Source organism: Microtus ochrogaster, chromosome 21 (genome assembly GCF_000317375.1).
Source record: "Microtus ochrogaster isolate Prairie Vole_2 chromosome 21, MicOch1.0, whole genome shotgun sequence".
Classification (NCBI taxonomy): Eukaryota; Metazoa; Chordata; class Mammalia; order Rodentia; family Cricetidae; genus Microtus; species Microtus ochrogaster.
The window spans coordinates 4815968-4830628 of NC_022022.1; the positions used below are offsets into that span (position 1 = coordinate 4815968).

The window sequence follows — 14661 nt, forward strand, 5'->3', positions numbered from 1 at the left end:
ACCAACCAACCAACAGAAAAACCAAGGAGCTTGTTTTGTGTTAGTTAGGTGTCTATTCCTTGGCTTGGCTGTACTGTGGTTGGTATCAGAGACAGAAATGCCAATAGCGGATGCAAGAACTTTGTATCACTTTGAACCTTAGCTACAAACAGAATGAAAAAGAAGGAAGGATAGAAAGCATTTTGGCCAAAGAATACCACCAGTATGACACACAAGCACTTCTTAGCTACAGAATACCCAGGCCTCCACTCTGTTACCAGGGAATGATGCCTGGTGAACATGTGTAGAACTCTTTCAATGTGAAACAGCTAGACCTGTATCTTGGCCAGTGGGACACGAACAGGAGTCCCTGATAAACATGGAAGGGCAAGAGACACAAGAAATGACAGCAAGACAGGCTTTCTGATCAAGTTGCAAATTTTATTATTCCTCAGAAGCTGTTATATAGCAAACAGGCAGAGGTGAGGGAGTCAGCAAAGTTCTCTCTGCTGGAATTCAAGTCTGGAAGGTCTCTGACTGAGAAAGAGAGATATTAACTAACAAAAGAGGTGCTAATTGCTTCTAAAGCCTGCAGCCTGTTGTCTCACTAGGAGATAAAATACCAGGTTAATTTCCTGGGCCAGGATTTACCCTGCAGAGGTGATATAGGTGAATATTTTACTTAACTTGTAAACTTAAGATGGCTGTAAACAAAATACAGATCTCAAAATACAGGTTTTTGCTTTTTGCAGACCTGGAGAAACCCAGCTTAGAGTGTCTAGATCTCGAATACCACTCTTGGACCTGTTATATCATACTCAGGCCTAGGAAATCAGGCCTTGAAAATCCATCTCATAATTGGAGGGAGAGTCTGCAGGCAATGGGTTGAATACTCTTGCTCTTTTTTTTGGGGGGGGGGAGGAGGGGAGTTTTCCAAGACAGGGTTTCAGGGTTTCTCTGGGTAACCTGGCTGTTCTGGAATCACTTTATACACCAGGCTGGCCTCTAACTCAGAGGTCTGCCTGCCTCTGCTGTCCAAGTGCTGGGATTAAAGGTGTGCTCCACCATACCCAATTTATCTAAAATTAACATTAATATTCATATAAAATGTTTTTTAAGAGGGAGAAAGGAGTGGAATCATCGTCCCTGGGAGGGTGTAATTTAAAAGAGCAGAAGAGATGCAGGATTTACATGACCTTTAATTAATTTTACTTTTTACAATAGCTCACAGTATGCCTGTTATGAATGTGTCTTGTTCTCAGTGTGGCTAATGGAGGATCCTGCTGATCCCATGGTCATCTGAAGTTTTCCATATCTAGTCCCTGTGTGACCTGTCCATCTTCATTCTTTTTTTTTTTTTTTCGAGACAGGGTTTCTCTGTGGCTTTTGGAGCCTGTCCTGGAACTAGCTCTGTAGACCAGGCTGGTCTCGAACTCACAAAGATCCGCCTGCCTCTGCCTCCGAGTGCTGGGATTAAAGGCGTGCGCCACCACCGCCCGGCTCCACCTTCATTCTTGTTCTTCCTAACCTCCAAACTTGCTGCTTTCATTACTTTTTTGGGGGGAGGGGGGACTGAGTCTCTTGTAGCTCCAGCTGGAACTTGCTGTATAGACTAAGGTGGCTTCAGACTCACAGAGACCCACCTGCTTCTGCCTCCCTGGTGCTGAGATTAAAGGTACACCACCTTGCCTGGCCCCCTGTCACCACAGTCCTACATACATCATTTCCTTCATCATTGAACAGATTAATATCTTAGAATTCTGTCTTAGAAATACCTTCTCTGGGTCCTCTAGGCAAAATCTAAAATTTGTTTCTTTTTCTAGTGCTTATTTAAGGTATTTATTTTACAAAATAATACTGTTTCTTGATTTGATTTGCTTCTCCTGAAATTAATCTCGATGTGAGGAATAGATCAATCACTTTTTTTTTAAACATATTTATTTATTATGCATACAATATTCTGTCTGTGTGTATGTCTGCAGGCCAGAAGAGAGCACCAGACCTCATTACAGATGGTTGTGAGCCACCATGTGGTTGCTGGGAATTGAACTCAGGACCTTTGGAAGAGCAGGCAATGCTCTTAACCACTGAGCCATCTCTCCAGCCCTAGATCAATCACTTTTAAGAAAACATTTGGATATTTGAGTCACTATTTTTGTTAGAGATAGTAATAATTATATCAATAGCAGATAACCAACTTTAGTGTTCAGGAAGTAGTTGGAACAAGAAATTAGTTGAAAATGTCTTTCTCTCAGGTCTGTTTGAATAGACAAAGCACACTGGAAAACTGTGGTAGTCTCAAAGGTGTAATCTTTCTTAGCCCCACACTTTGCTAGTATTTAAAGACAGATTTATTGTTGAAGGATGCAGAAACTAATCAGTGGTGCTGTTTCAGTTATTTAAATTCCTTTAAGAAACATGTATTTACTATTATTGTGTTGGGACATATGTGTGAAGGTCAGAGCCCCTTTGTGGGTTTGACTCTCCCCTTCACTTTCATGTGGGTTTCTGGAATGGCACTGGGGTTGCCTTGCTTGTGTGGTGTTGTGGTTTGGATGAGAATGGCTCCCATAGACTCACATGTTTGAATACTTGGTCTCCAGTTGATTGGGAGATGTGACTTTGTTGGAGGGAGCAGGTCACTGCTGGCGTCTTTGAAGTTTCAAAAGACATTTTGAGTTAGTATTTTCTGTCTTCTGTTTGTGGATCAAGATGTGATCTCTCAGCTTTGCCTGTTGCCATGCCTTTGCTCCACCATCCTAGACTCTAACTCGATGAAACCATCAACACAATTAAACCCTTTCTTTTATAAGTCATGGTGTTTTGTCAGAGCAATAGAAAGCCAAGACACATGGCAAGTGCCTTTACGCACATAGCCATCTTACTGCCTTTAATTTGAATTTTTATTCCTTAAAAGAGCTGATGATGTAACATTTTACTTGGAACCATTGCTAATCAGAATATAGATTAGAAAATCTGCGAATTGTGGCTCATGTGTTTAATCCTAGCACTTGAAAGACTGAAAAATGAGGAACTCTGAATTTGAGGCCAGCATGGTCTTCATGGGGAGTTCCAGGACAGCCAGGGCTGCATGGTGAGACTCTGTCTCAAAACAAACACACAAACCAAAATATTAGAAATGTTTAAAGTCTCATTTCATTTACTAGGCTACACATTGATTTATACTGTGATTCAGTTTATCTCTTAGATATACGTAGTACAAAATAGTTGTTTCTATATTTATCAATACTAGTACTTTGTTTTGTTTTGCTTTTCAAGATAGGGTGCCTCTGGGCGGATCTCTGTGAGTTCGAGGCCAGCCTGGTCTACAAAGGGAGTTCCAGGACAGGCTCCAAAGCTACAGAGAAACCCTGTCTCGAAAAAAAAAAAAAAAAAGATAGGGTGCCTCTGTGTAACAGCTCTGGCTGTCCTGGAACTTGCTTTGTAAATGAGGCTGGCCTCAAACTCACAGAGATTCGATTGTCTCTGCCTCCTAAGTGCTGGGATTAAAGGCATGCACCACCACCACCTGATCCTTTTCTTTTTTCTTTTCTTTTTTTTTTTCTATCTTGATATAACCATTGGAGCTGCTGTTCTTTATCGGCTTTGAAGGAAAAATTAGATGATTAATTTTTTCTAGTTAAAGAAATAATTAATTGTCTTAGGGTTACTATTGCTGTGACGAAACAGGACCAGTCTACTTGGGGAAGAAAGGGTTTATTGTGCTAATGTTTCCACATCACTGTTCATCGCCAAAGGAAATCAAGACTGGAACTCAAGCAGGGCAGGAACCTGGAGGCAAGAGTTGATGCAGAGGCCATGGAGGGTTGCTGCTTCCTGGGTTGCTCTTCATGGCTTGCTCAGACTACTTTCTTTCTTTCTTTTTTAATTTTTTTTCCATTCAAAAGTTTACACTTCCTCCCCTCCTCCCATTCTCCTCCTGCTCTCCCACTCCCTCTCTTCCCTCCCCCTCCCTCCTAAAGAGAGGACAGGGAACCCTGCCCTGTGGGAAGTCCAAGGCCCCTCCCCCCCTTACATCCAGGCCTAGGAAGCTTTGCATCCAAATACACTAGGGTCCCAAGAAGCCAGTACCTGCAATAGAAACAAGTCCCAGTGTCTTTATCAATGACTTCTCAGTCAGCCCTCATCGTCAGTCACATTCAGAGAGTCCAGTTTGATCACGTGCTCGTTCAGTCCCGGTCAAGCTGGATTTGGTGAGCTCCCATTAGAACAGGCACACTGTCTCAGTGGGTGGACCAACCCCTCGCAGTCCAGACTTTCTTGCTCATCTTCTCTCTCCTTCTGCTCTTCAACTGGACCTTGGGAGCTCAGTTCATTGCTCTGATGATAGTCTCTGTCTCTATCTTCATCTGTTGCTGGAGGAAGATTCTATGGTGATATTTGAGATAATCATCAGTGTGATAGTGGGGCAAGGCCAGTTCAGGCACCCTCTCCTCTGCTGCCCAAGGACCTAGCTGGGGACATCCCCGTGGACACCTGGGATCCCCTCTAGAGTCAAGTCTCTTGCCAACCCTAAAATAGCTCCCTTAATGTAGATATCTTCTTCCCTGCTCCAATATCTGCCCTTCCTCCATCTCCACCCTCCTACTCCCCCAAGCTCTCTCCAATATTTCCTTTCTTCCTTCTCTCTCCCTTCTCCCCTTTCCCCATCCCTACCCCCACTTCTACCCCCACCCCCATGCTCCCAACTTTTGCCCCGCAATCTTGTTTGCTTCCAATTTCCAGGAGGATCGATATATGTTTTTCTTTGGGTTCACCTTGTTATTTGGCTTCTCTAGGCTTGTGAACTATAGGCTTAATGTCCTTTGTTTATGGCTAGAGTCCACTAATGAGTGAGTACATACCATATTCATCTTTTTGGGTCTGGGTTATCTCACTCAGGATAGTGTTTTCTATTTCCATCCATTTGCATGCAAAATTCAAGATATCATTGTTTTTTTTTACCGCTGAGTAGTACTCTAATGTGTATATATTCCACACTTTCTTTATCCATTCTTCCATTGAGGGGCATCTAGGTTGTTTCCAGGTTCTGGCTATTACAAATAATGCTGCTATAAACATAGTTGAACAAATGCTTTTGTAGTATGATTGGGCATCTCTTGGGTATATTCCCAAGAGTGATATTGCTGGAACCTGAGGTAGATTGATTCCTAATTTCCTGAGAAACTGCCACAGTGATTTCCAAAGTGGTTGCACAAGTTTGCATTCCCACCAGCAATGGATGAGTGTTCCTGTTACTCCACATCCTCTCCAGCATAGGCTATCATTGGTATTTTTGATTTTAGCCATTCTGACAGGTGTAAGATAGTATCTCAAAGTTGTTTTGATTTGCATTTCCCTGATTGCTAAGGAGGTTGAACATGACCTTAAGTGTCTTTTGGCCATTTGAACTTTTTCTGATGAGAATTCTCTTTTCAGTTCAGTACCCCATTTTTTAATTGGGTTAATTAGAATTTTCATGTCCAGTTTCTTGAGTTCTTTATATATTTTGGAGATCAGACCTTTGTCTGATGCGAGGTTGGTGAAGATCTTCTCCCATTCAGTAGGATGCTTTTTTGTCTTAATGACAATGCCTTTTGCTTTACAGAAGCTTCTCAGTTTCAGGAGGTCCTGTTTATTCACTGTTGCTCTTGTTGTCTGTGCTGCTGGGGTTATACATAGGAGGTGGTCTCCTGTGCTCATGTGTTTCAGTCTACTACCCACTTTCTCTTCTATCAGGTTTAGTGTGGTTGGATTTATATTGAGGTCTTTAATCCATTTGGACTTGAGTTTTGTGCATGGTGATAGATATGGATCTATTTTCATTCTTCTACAGGTTGACATCCAGTTATGCCAGCACCATTTGTTGAAGATGCTTTCTTTCTTCCATAATATACTTTTAGCTCCTTTGTCGAAAATCAGGTATCCATAGGTTTGTGGGTTAATATCCGGGTCTTAGATTCGATTCCATTGGTCAACGTCTCTGTTTTTATGCCAATACCAAGCTGTTTTCATTACTGTAGTTCTGTAATAGAGTTTGAAGTCAGACTGCTTTCTTATAGAACCCAGGAACACCAGCCCAGGGGTGGCACCACCTACAATAGCCAAACTCTCCCTATCAATCACTAATTAAGAAAATGCCTCCATAGGCTTTCCCACAGCCTGATCCCGTAGAGACAGTTTCTGTTGATCCTCCTCTCTGATGACTCTAGCTTGTCAAGCTGTCATAAAACTAACCAGAACTTTAGCCATCTAGTTTTTGCCATTATCCCTCTTAAACAACAAACCAAAATACATTTTTCTTTTAAAAAAAGTAAACCCAAACCACATCCCAATTTAAAAATGAAATAGAACAACCAAAGAAACAAAATTTTAACACTCTCCTTTATTCTCTCAATGAGACTTAGGTAGCTGTGAAACCATTTTGTAAATGTCTTATGAAATCCTTAATTTCCAGAGTATATTAGAAAACAAACAGCCTGGAAATTAGCAAATACATACATTTATTTAACTTTAAATGTTTTTTTTGTTTGTTTGTTTTTTAAAATGGGGCTGGAGAGATGGTGGCTGAGCTGTTAATAGCACACATTGCTCTTGCAGGGGCCTGGGTTCAGTTTCTAACATCCACATGGTTCACAATCATCATAACTTCAGTACCAGGGGATCTCCTGTCCTCTTCTGACCTCCATGGGCACCAGACACACTTGCTGCACAAACACACATGCAAGTAAAATACCCATAGACATAAAATAAGTAAATACATCTAAAAATGTTTAACGTTTTTATAACATTTTGTTTATTTATTGTGTGTGTAGGTGTGTGCATGAAATGGCACAAGTATGGAGGCGGAGGACAAGTTGTAGGAAGTCTGTTCTTACTTCTGTGTGGGACCTGTGGGTCAAATTTAGATCATCAGGCTTGGCAGCAAAGTGCCTCTGCCCTCTGAGTCATCTTGCCAGCCTGATCATCAGCTTCTGTACTTCATGATATTCTAAAAGCTACATGCTTAGGTTCCTAATGAAATGAAAAGCTTTTATTTATTTATTCTTTTCTTTTGTAGGAATATATATGTCCCAGATGTGAATCAGGCTTTATTGAGGAAGTGACAGATGATTCCAGGTATTGTATAAGCTTACGAGTAAACCAAACATTCTAGTATCAAAACTGTTTTCTCCTAGTATTGACTGAGTGGATGGGAAGGAATTCCTTTTGTAGCTTACCCTCTGCTGGAGTAGAGACCGTGAGTGTGTGTGTGCACATGCACATAGACACGAGCAAAGAGAATCTGGAAAGCAATGTGATGATATGATTTTACCCATGACTCCTTGATTGTGTCACTCCTAGGAAACCTCTAGCCATAGCAAAATAAATCCACTAAGTTTTCCTTTATTTCTTTGGGAGTCCTCTTGGATTACTAATTAATTTTTAATGACTACTCTGTTGCCTGAAGTTAAATTACTGTCACACATATTTGGTGGGCTGTGGAGTGACTTCTCATAAGGACTCTAATGAGACAAACAGTATATTCTAACCAGGGAAACTGGGCCACGCGTCCTTATTCAGATGAAGATTAGTGTTGTCAAGATTTGCCATCTTGCTGCTGAAATATTAATATATGGGCTTGTTCTCTTGGCTTTGGTAAAGGTATAATATTGATTAAAAGGGAAATATTTTCTCTAAGTGATAATATATTTCTTGATTTTTATGAATAAACCATGTAATAACTTAATTCTAGCATTTGACCAATTGATGAAATACCAACTGCTTAAAAAGAATTTGTAATCTGAAGTCTCTTAATCTTGGAGTGGCTTTGGAGGCTCATGCCAGTTCATAATTCCTTTACATTGCTGTTGGCAGAATCTAAAGTTGAAGGTCTCTTCCACAACCAGAAAAAACCTGCACATTTTAAAGTATGTACTGTTAGTTTTACTGCACTAATGGTTGATGATTCTATATGTAAATGACTTGGAGCTTCTGGGGCAGTGTGTAGCATGGGATCTAGTTTGGTACAAACACTTGAATGTTGATGTAATGGTTTTGGTTTTAAATAACAGTGCCAGCATTATGCCTGTGAGATTAGCATGACAGCAAAATTAGCAGCGTGTGGATGGCATGTTAACTTTGGATTTTTTCTTATTTGTCCTATTATAATTGCACCAAATATATATTTAAGGCATTTATGCTCTGCATGTGTTGAATAAAGAGTTTACTGGTTGTAGGGGAGTAACTTATGGATGTTCCCCTAAGTTTTAAAATAGTGATTCAGATTTCTTCAGACATAGAGAACTTTTATACAAAGTACAGTTATACCTGAGTATAATGACTAACTGCAAGCTGGATACTTGGGGACTATGAAGTCTCTTGATTCTATTTTCACTCAGTTCTTCTATTTGTGCCTGTATAGGTCAAAGACTGGCAACTATTCAAATGTCAATCTTTTGGATTTTGAATGAAGTGCCTCCTCCCCCGCCCCCCTTTGGTTTGGTTTTTCAAGACAGGGTTTCTCTGCAACTTTTTGAAGCCTGTCCTGGAACTAGCTCTGTAGACCAGGCTGGTCTCGAACTCACAGAGATCCGCCTGCCTCTGCCTCCCGAGTGCTGGGATTAAAGGCGTGCGCCACCACCGCCCAGCTTATTATTCTCTTCTATAAAATTTTTAAGTATGTGCTGACTTTGTACTTAGCAGTTGCAGGGATTAGTAGTAGATGATAAAAATGAGCTGAGCCTGATGCTGTAAACCAGAAATTCTAGTCACTCAGGAGGCAGAGGCAGGAGGATCATAGGACCATAAGGCTTTCCTGGGCTATAGAGTTCCCAGGCCAGCCTGGGCAACTTAGACCTGGTCTCTAAAGAAAAAGTAAAAAGGGAAATAGAGCTCAGTGGTAGGAGTGTTTGCCTCCCCTGTGTGAGGCCCTAGGTTCAACCCTAGTATCAGAAAACAAATCCCTATGAGGAAATCTGCATGTAAATATAAGCCATGAGCCCTGTCTGCCTCCAGCATACTAGAGCACAGTTTGTGCATTGTCTTAAGGTTTGTAAATTTTATTAGAATATTGTAGTTTTATCATCCCTTTTCTCAGTTCTTTTGTTCTTAAGGTACAGAAGAATTTTAAAGAAATGTTGAAAGAGTTTCAGGGGAGTAGAGCTCTACAAGATAACAATTGAATTTCTGAAATCTGGAAGTAAAGACAAGAGAGAAGCCAGGCATGGTGGAACACACTTGTAATCCCAGCACTTGGCAGGCTAAGGCAGACAGGATCATGAGTTTGAGACTAGTCTGGGTTACATAGTAAGTTCAGGACCAGTTTGAAGTATGTAGTAAGGCCGTGTCTCATAGAGAAATCACACACCTCCCACTCCCACCCTCCACCCCACCACTCAGGAAAGGATGAATCTTGGAAGCCTATTAGGTTTGTACAATAAAATATCTATGCAGTCATGCACTATGGAATCTGGTGGTTCAATTACTTATTTAGTATTAGATGTTACCAGTACCTTGTTGCACAATCGAAATGATTTTTTTTAAATATTTATTTATTTATTATGTATACAATATTCTGTCTGTGTGTATGTCTGCAGGCCAGAATGAGGCACCAGACCTCATTCCAGATGGTTGTGAGCCACCATGTGGTTTCTGGGAATTGAACTCAGGACCTTTGGAAGAGCAGGCAATGCTCTTAACCACTGAGCCATCTCTCCAGCCCCCTCGAAATGATTTTTTAAAAAACATTTTTAACTTCTGATAGAAACACAATATCATATGGTTTCTCGTCAGAGTAAGGCTTGAGAATGAGTACAGAAAGGAAAATAATTTGCTTTTGGTTTTAGACTAACTAGGGTGTGTTTGTTTTCCTAGTGAGCTCAGCACAATGCCTGGACTGATATTGTAATCCTGAAAATGAAAGTAGTTTGTAGTAGTTCAAAGGTTTTATTATTAGGATGGATGCTTGTATTTATTACGTGAAGAGCTATCTAGCAGTTGTTTTTTTTTTTTTAATTTTGTTTTGTTTTTTTGAGACAGGGTTTCTCTGTAGCTTTGGAGCCTGTCCTGGAACTAGCTCTTGTAGACCAGGCTGGCCTCGAACTCCCAGAGATCAGCCTGCCTCTGCCTCCTGAGTGCTGGGATTAAAGGCGTGCACCACCACCGCCCAGCTTCTAGCAGTTTTTGTGATTCAGTCTACCCTCCTTTCTCAAAAGGTTTAGCCAGTTTCTTCTCTGCAAATTAATTTCATGTGCAGTAGGATTTAATTTCTTCCTATTCTTTTGGGTCCTCGAAAAGAGGTATTTTGTCACTTAGACATGTGCTATTAATTGAACAACTTTTGTTTTGTAGTTATAGATATATGCCATCACAAGGTTTTCAGAGGTGAGGTATGCTTTTATTATGTAATACCTGACAAATAATAAATTCATATATATGAGGTATTCATAATAAAGCACAGTTTTTGACTTTTCAGTTTATATTTATGAAGGAGAGAAGGGCTGAAATTGTTGAGGGAAATTCTAGCTATTTATAACATAACAGAACTTAGAACCAGAGTCAGAATACAGAGGATGTGGAGGAGTCATATTTTGTTGCTGAGATCAGAACTGGTTAATGGAGGGTGTAGCTTGAAAGGTGGGTAGGATAATCTAAGTATAGGATAGTCTATTCAAAGAAGAAATTCTCTTTCTTTCTTTCTTTCTTTCTTTCTTTCTTTCTTTCTTTCTTTCCTCTTCCTCTTCCTCTTCCTCTTCCTCTTCCTCTTCCTCTTCCTCTTCTTCTTTTTTGACATCTCTGGCTGTCCTGGAACTTGCTCTGTAGACCAGGCTGGCCTCAAACTAACAGAGATCCACCTGCTTCTCCTTCCTGAGTGCTGAGATTAAAGGCGTGTGCTACTACTACCTGACTCAAAGAAGAAATTGATACGAAACTCTTCTAATCTATACCAGGCCCTTTATATTACATATTTAATAATTCCAGAGGATACTAACCTCAGCAGTCTTAATCATATATCTGGTTAAATGGTTTCATAGTGAAACATTTTGTTTTCTTAGACTCTCTGAGGATACTTTTCTTCCCTTGCTAGGCTAACTTTGAATTGTTACTGGCTGTGAACATTTTCTTTCTGTTGGATGGCCTTTTCCCCTAAATTTCCATTTGATATAGCTTGAATTCATTTGAAAACCACTTGGTTTTGTTGTATGACAATTTTCTTTTGCCTATCTGTTACTGCTTTATTTAAGATATTCTCACAGACACAGCGTCTTTGGCAGGTGTCCTGTAGGGCTGAGTTACTTTTCCTTATTGAGCTTTGTTCTCATTTTCCATTCTATATTTAGCTCTGGGAAGGAGCTCATTCCTGGGAAAAGAATCACCACCATTGCTGTTTCTCTTTAGTTTTTTAGGTGGTGCTGGCAGCCGGATAGACAATAGCACAGCAACACATTTTGCAGAGGTAAGTTTTCCTTTGATTGTAGAAATTGCTTAGGAAGTGGGTGGGGATTAAAGTAAGGACAGCCTCACATGGAAGATAAACTGAACGTGTAAGAACACTGTGGTTAAGGGTACCCCAGAAAGATCTGTGTCTCCTCAGTAGCTAGGGATTGGGCATGTTTCTTCTGAGGAGAACATTGTAGCCTGTAAGCTGTCCTATTTCAAACCGGGTTCTGTTTTCTTTTCCTGCTGCTGTTTTGTGTGTATGAATTAGAAGCTTGTGCTGTTTGCGAATCAGTGCTGCAGCCTCTGTGGCATTGGCAACCCTGAATGAATGTTATCCAAATTAATGAAGCAGTTTTCAACATTGTACAATACTAGACTTTAGCATTTACCTTTTGTTAACACAGTAGTAGTATGGCCCTTTCAGATCCTAAGATGGGACCTTTGGTTAATTAACTACTCCCCACCCCCCTCTTTTTTTCTCTGCCTGGGGCAGGTTTTTTTTTTTTGGTTTTTCGAGACAGGGTTTCTCTGTGGTTTTGGAGCCTGTCCTGGAACTAGCTCTTGTAGACCAGGCTGATCTCAAACTCACAGAGATCTGCCTACCTCTGCCTCCCAAGTGCTGGGATTAAAGGCGTGCGCCACCACCGCCCGGCGGGGCAGGTTTCATATATGGTCCAGGCAGGCCTCATACTCATTTTGTAGCATTGAACCCATAATCCTTCTGCCTCAGCATCCCAGGAACTAGAATTATAGGTATATGGCAACATGCCTGGTCAAAAAAAAAAAAAAACAATAAACAAAATTCTGAACTATTATTTGAAAATAGAATACTAGGGCATTAGTCTATGTCCTTGAATATCATTTATTTTTTAATTAGGAATACTTTGGTTATTTACATGTTTTTCATTGATCTCTTTTTCTTTGGGCTGTGTAACTATACCTGTTGTTTCTTTTGAGAAGAGGTTCATAAGGTTTCACTCTATTGCCTAGGCTTGTCTTGAACTCATGAGCTCAGCTGATCCTCCTGCCTTAGCCTTTGGAAAAGCTGGGATGATAGACATATGTCCTTATGCCTAATTCTTAAGCTGTTCTTAGTTATTCAGTTGAATGGTGTTCATAGTCCATGCTTTTAGTCATTTAGAGACTTGATCCTATGGGAAAACCTAGTTCATTGGATAACAAATACTACTTTCTTCTGTAGTGTATCTCTCTGTTGCTGGGCATGGAAAGATGGTATATAACTAAAACAATTTTTAATGTTAAATTTTATAACCAGAATTATGGGATTAAAAAAGGTTTGTTTGTTTATTATGTATTCATGTATGCCTGCAGGTCAGAAGAGGGTACCAGATCTCATTACAGATGGTTGTGAACCATGTGGTTACTGGGAATTGAATGTAGGACCTCTGGAAGGGCAGTCAATGCTCTTAATCTCTGAGCCATCTCTCCAAGCCCTGATTTTCAATTTTTATTTATGTATTCTTTTTGCTTCAGAATCGTAGTCTTTTCTAATGTAACTGAAGTGCCAGGAGAGCCAGCCAAATATTTTGATATCTGTGTGCAAATTGAAAATTTATTGGTAGTGTGTTTGAAGAGCAATAGTTAATAAGTCCACAAATCACTGAATTTTTCTTCTTTTGAAAATTATCTTAAGACTGTATGTGTCTTCCTCTCCTTTTGATGACATTATAGTCAAGAGTTGTGTTAAGTATGTTTCCTTTTGCTTATGGCCTATGTAATTCCTAACATCTAGTTCTATGGTTTTTAGTGACTCTTAACTGCTTTAAGATGAGTTGATGTGACTATAACTCAGGACAGGTCATGTATTTGACTGCTCATTTGTATTTTCTTGTTGATAGATTGAGAAGCATTTAAAGTATATTCTGTGAGACCAGCAGTTTTCTTGATTTCGGCATTTCCCGGGATGTGCTATTCCTAGGAACATAGACTGTCAGTTTCTGATGGTGTATGCAGAAGAAACTTCACTTTATTTTCTTTAAGTGTTTGTCCTCTTTTAAGAATTGGAAATAGATCTGTCGGTTTTGAATGTATGATTCATGAGGAGGAGGTGCATTGAGTAAGAGGGAAAATAAATACATGTGGTCAGCATTCTAACTTTAGTATTGCTATATCTGCCACTATGGCGTGGGCCATCCTTCAGGTGTTAATTTTGCAGAAGTGATGATTGCGAGTTCATCACTTAGTTATTAGTGACAGACAAGTTTGTAGCAAGGATATAATTATGCCCAGTTTTCTCTTTGTAGAAGTCTCTTGTCACTATTTCTCAATATTTAATTTTATCCTTTTTTTTTCCTTTCTGAAGACAAGATCTCTCTATTTAGCCCTGTCTGTCCTGAAACTCACTATGTAGACCATGCTGGCTTCTAATTTCCAGATTTTGTCTCCTGATTGCCTTTGTCTCCTGATTGCTGGAATTAATTTCCTCCCTTTAAAGTGATGTTTTGCATTTTATAACTGGAAAAATGTCTTTATAATATTATAGAAATTCCCAGTCTTTATAATATTATAGAAATTTGAAGAATTAGGTGAGAATTGTTTTGGTAAGTAGCCATTCTGCCAGAAGTAGGGGCAGGAAGCCAATGTCTGGTTTCCTTGCCTGCACAGCATTACACTGTAGCTGAAGAACAAATTTAAAAACATGAGGTGGGTGAGAAGGCAGAATACAGAGAGTATCCTGAGCCTCCTGTGGGGGCGTATGTATAAAGTACAGCCTAAGGACGGTCTTTTAGTCTCCAGGAAGGATCGTGTACAGGTGACTAAGAGCAGACTCCAGAACCAAGTTACCTGACTCCAGATCCTGGGTGTGCAACCTACTAACTGTGTTAACTCTAGCAAAAGTTCTCACAGTCTTTCTGCCTGTCTGTGAGATTGAGTAAATTAACACATGCTAGGTATGTAGACCCCAATATCTGTCCTTCATAAGGGGCTGGTAGATTAGAGCCATGAGTGTACTTTATGGAGAAGGGGTTTAGATTTTTAAAAAAAATGTAAAAAAAAAGATCTTTCTCAAAATAGTATTCTTAAGCTTTATGTTTTTTTATGCCCATGTATCTGGAGATAAAAACCTTTTAGAAGGAAGTTATCTAGAGCAGCACTTCCCTTCACTGTTCTAGTGGTTATTTTACCAAGGGTTTATGCTTGATTTTACTGTGTTTTTCTTTAGTGTATTGGTTAGACAATTAAATTATTTTTCATAATTAGCTGAATTTCTAAATGGATATATAGTTTTTATTTTTATTT

The 14661-nt window shown here is 39.8% G+C and overlaps 1 protein-coding gene across 1 annotated transcript in view; it reads left to right on the top strand.

Moving 5' to 3' along the window:
* The window catches only part of Rnf115 (ring finger protein 115), a 66739-nt gene that overhangs the window by 25560 nt on the left and 26518 nt on the right, over window positions 1-14661 (top strand). Inside the window, exons 2-3 of the mRNA XM_005357056.2 lie at window positions 7040-7098; window positions 11359-11416. Coding sequence (XP_005357113.1) covers window positions 7040-7098; window positions 11359-11416 — 117 coding nt within the window. The remainder of the gene's footprint in view (window positions 1-7039; window positions 7099-11358; window positions 11417-14661) is intronic.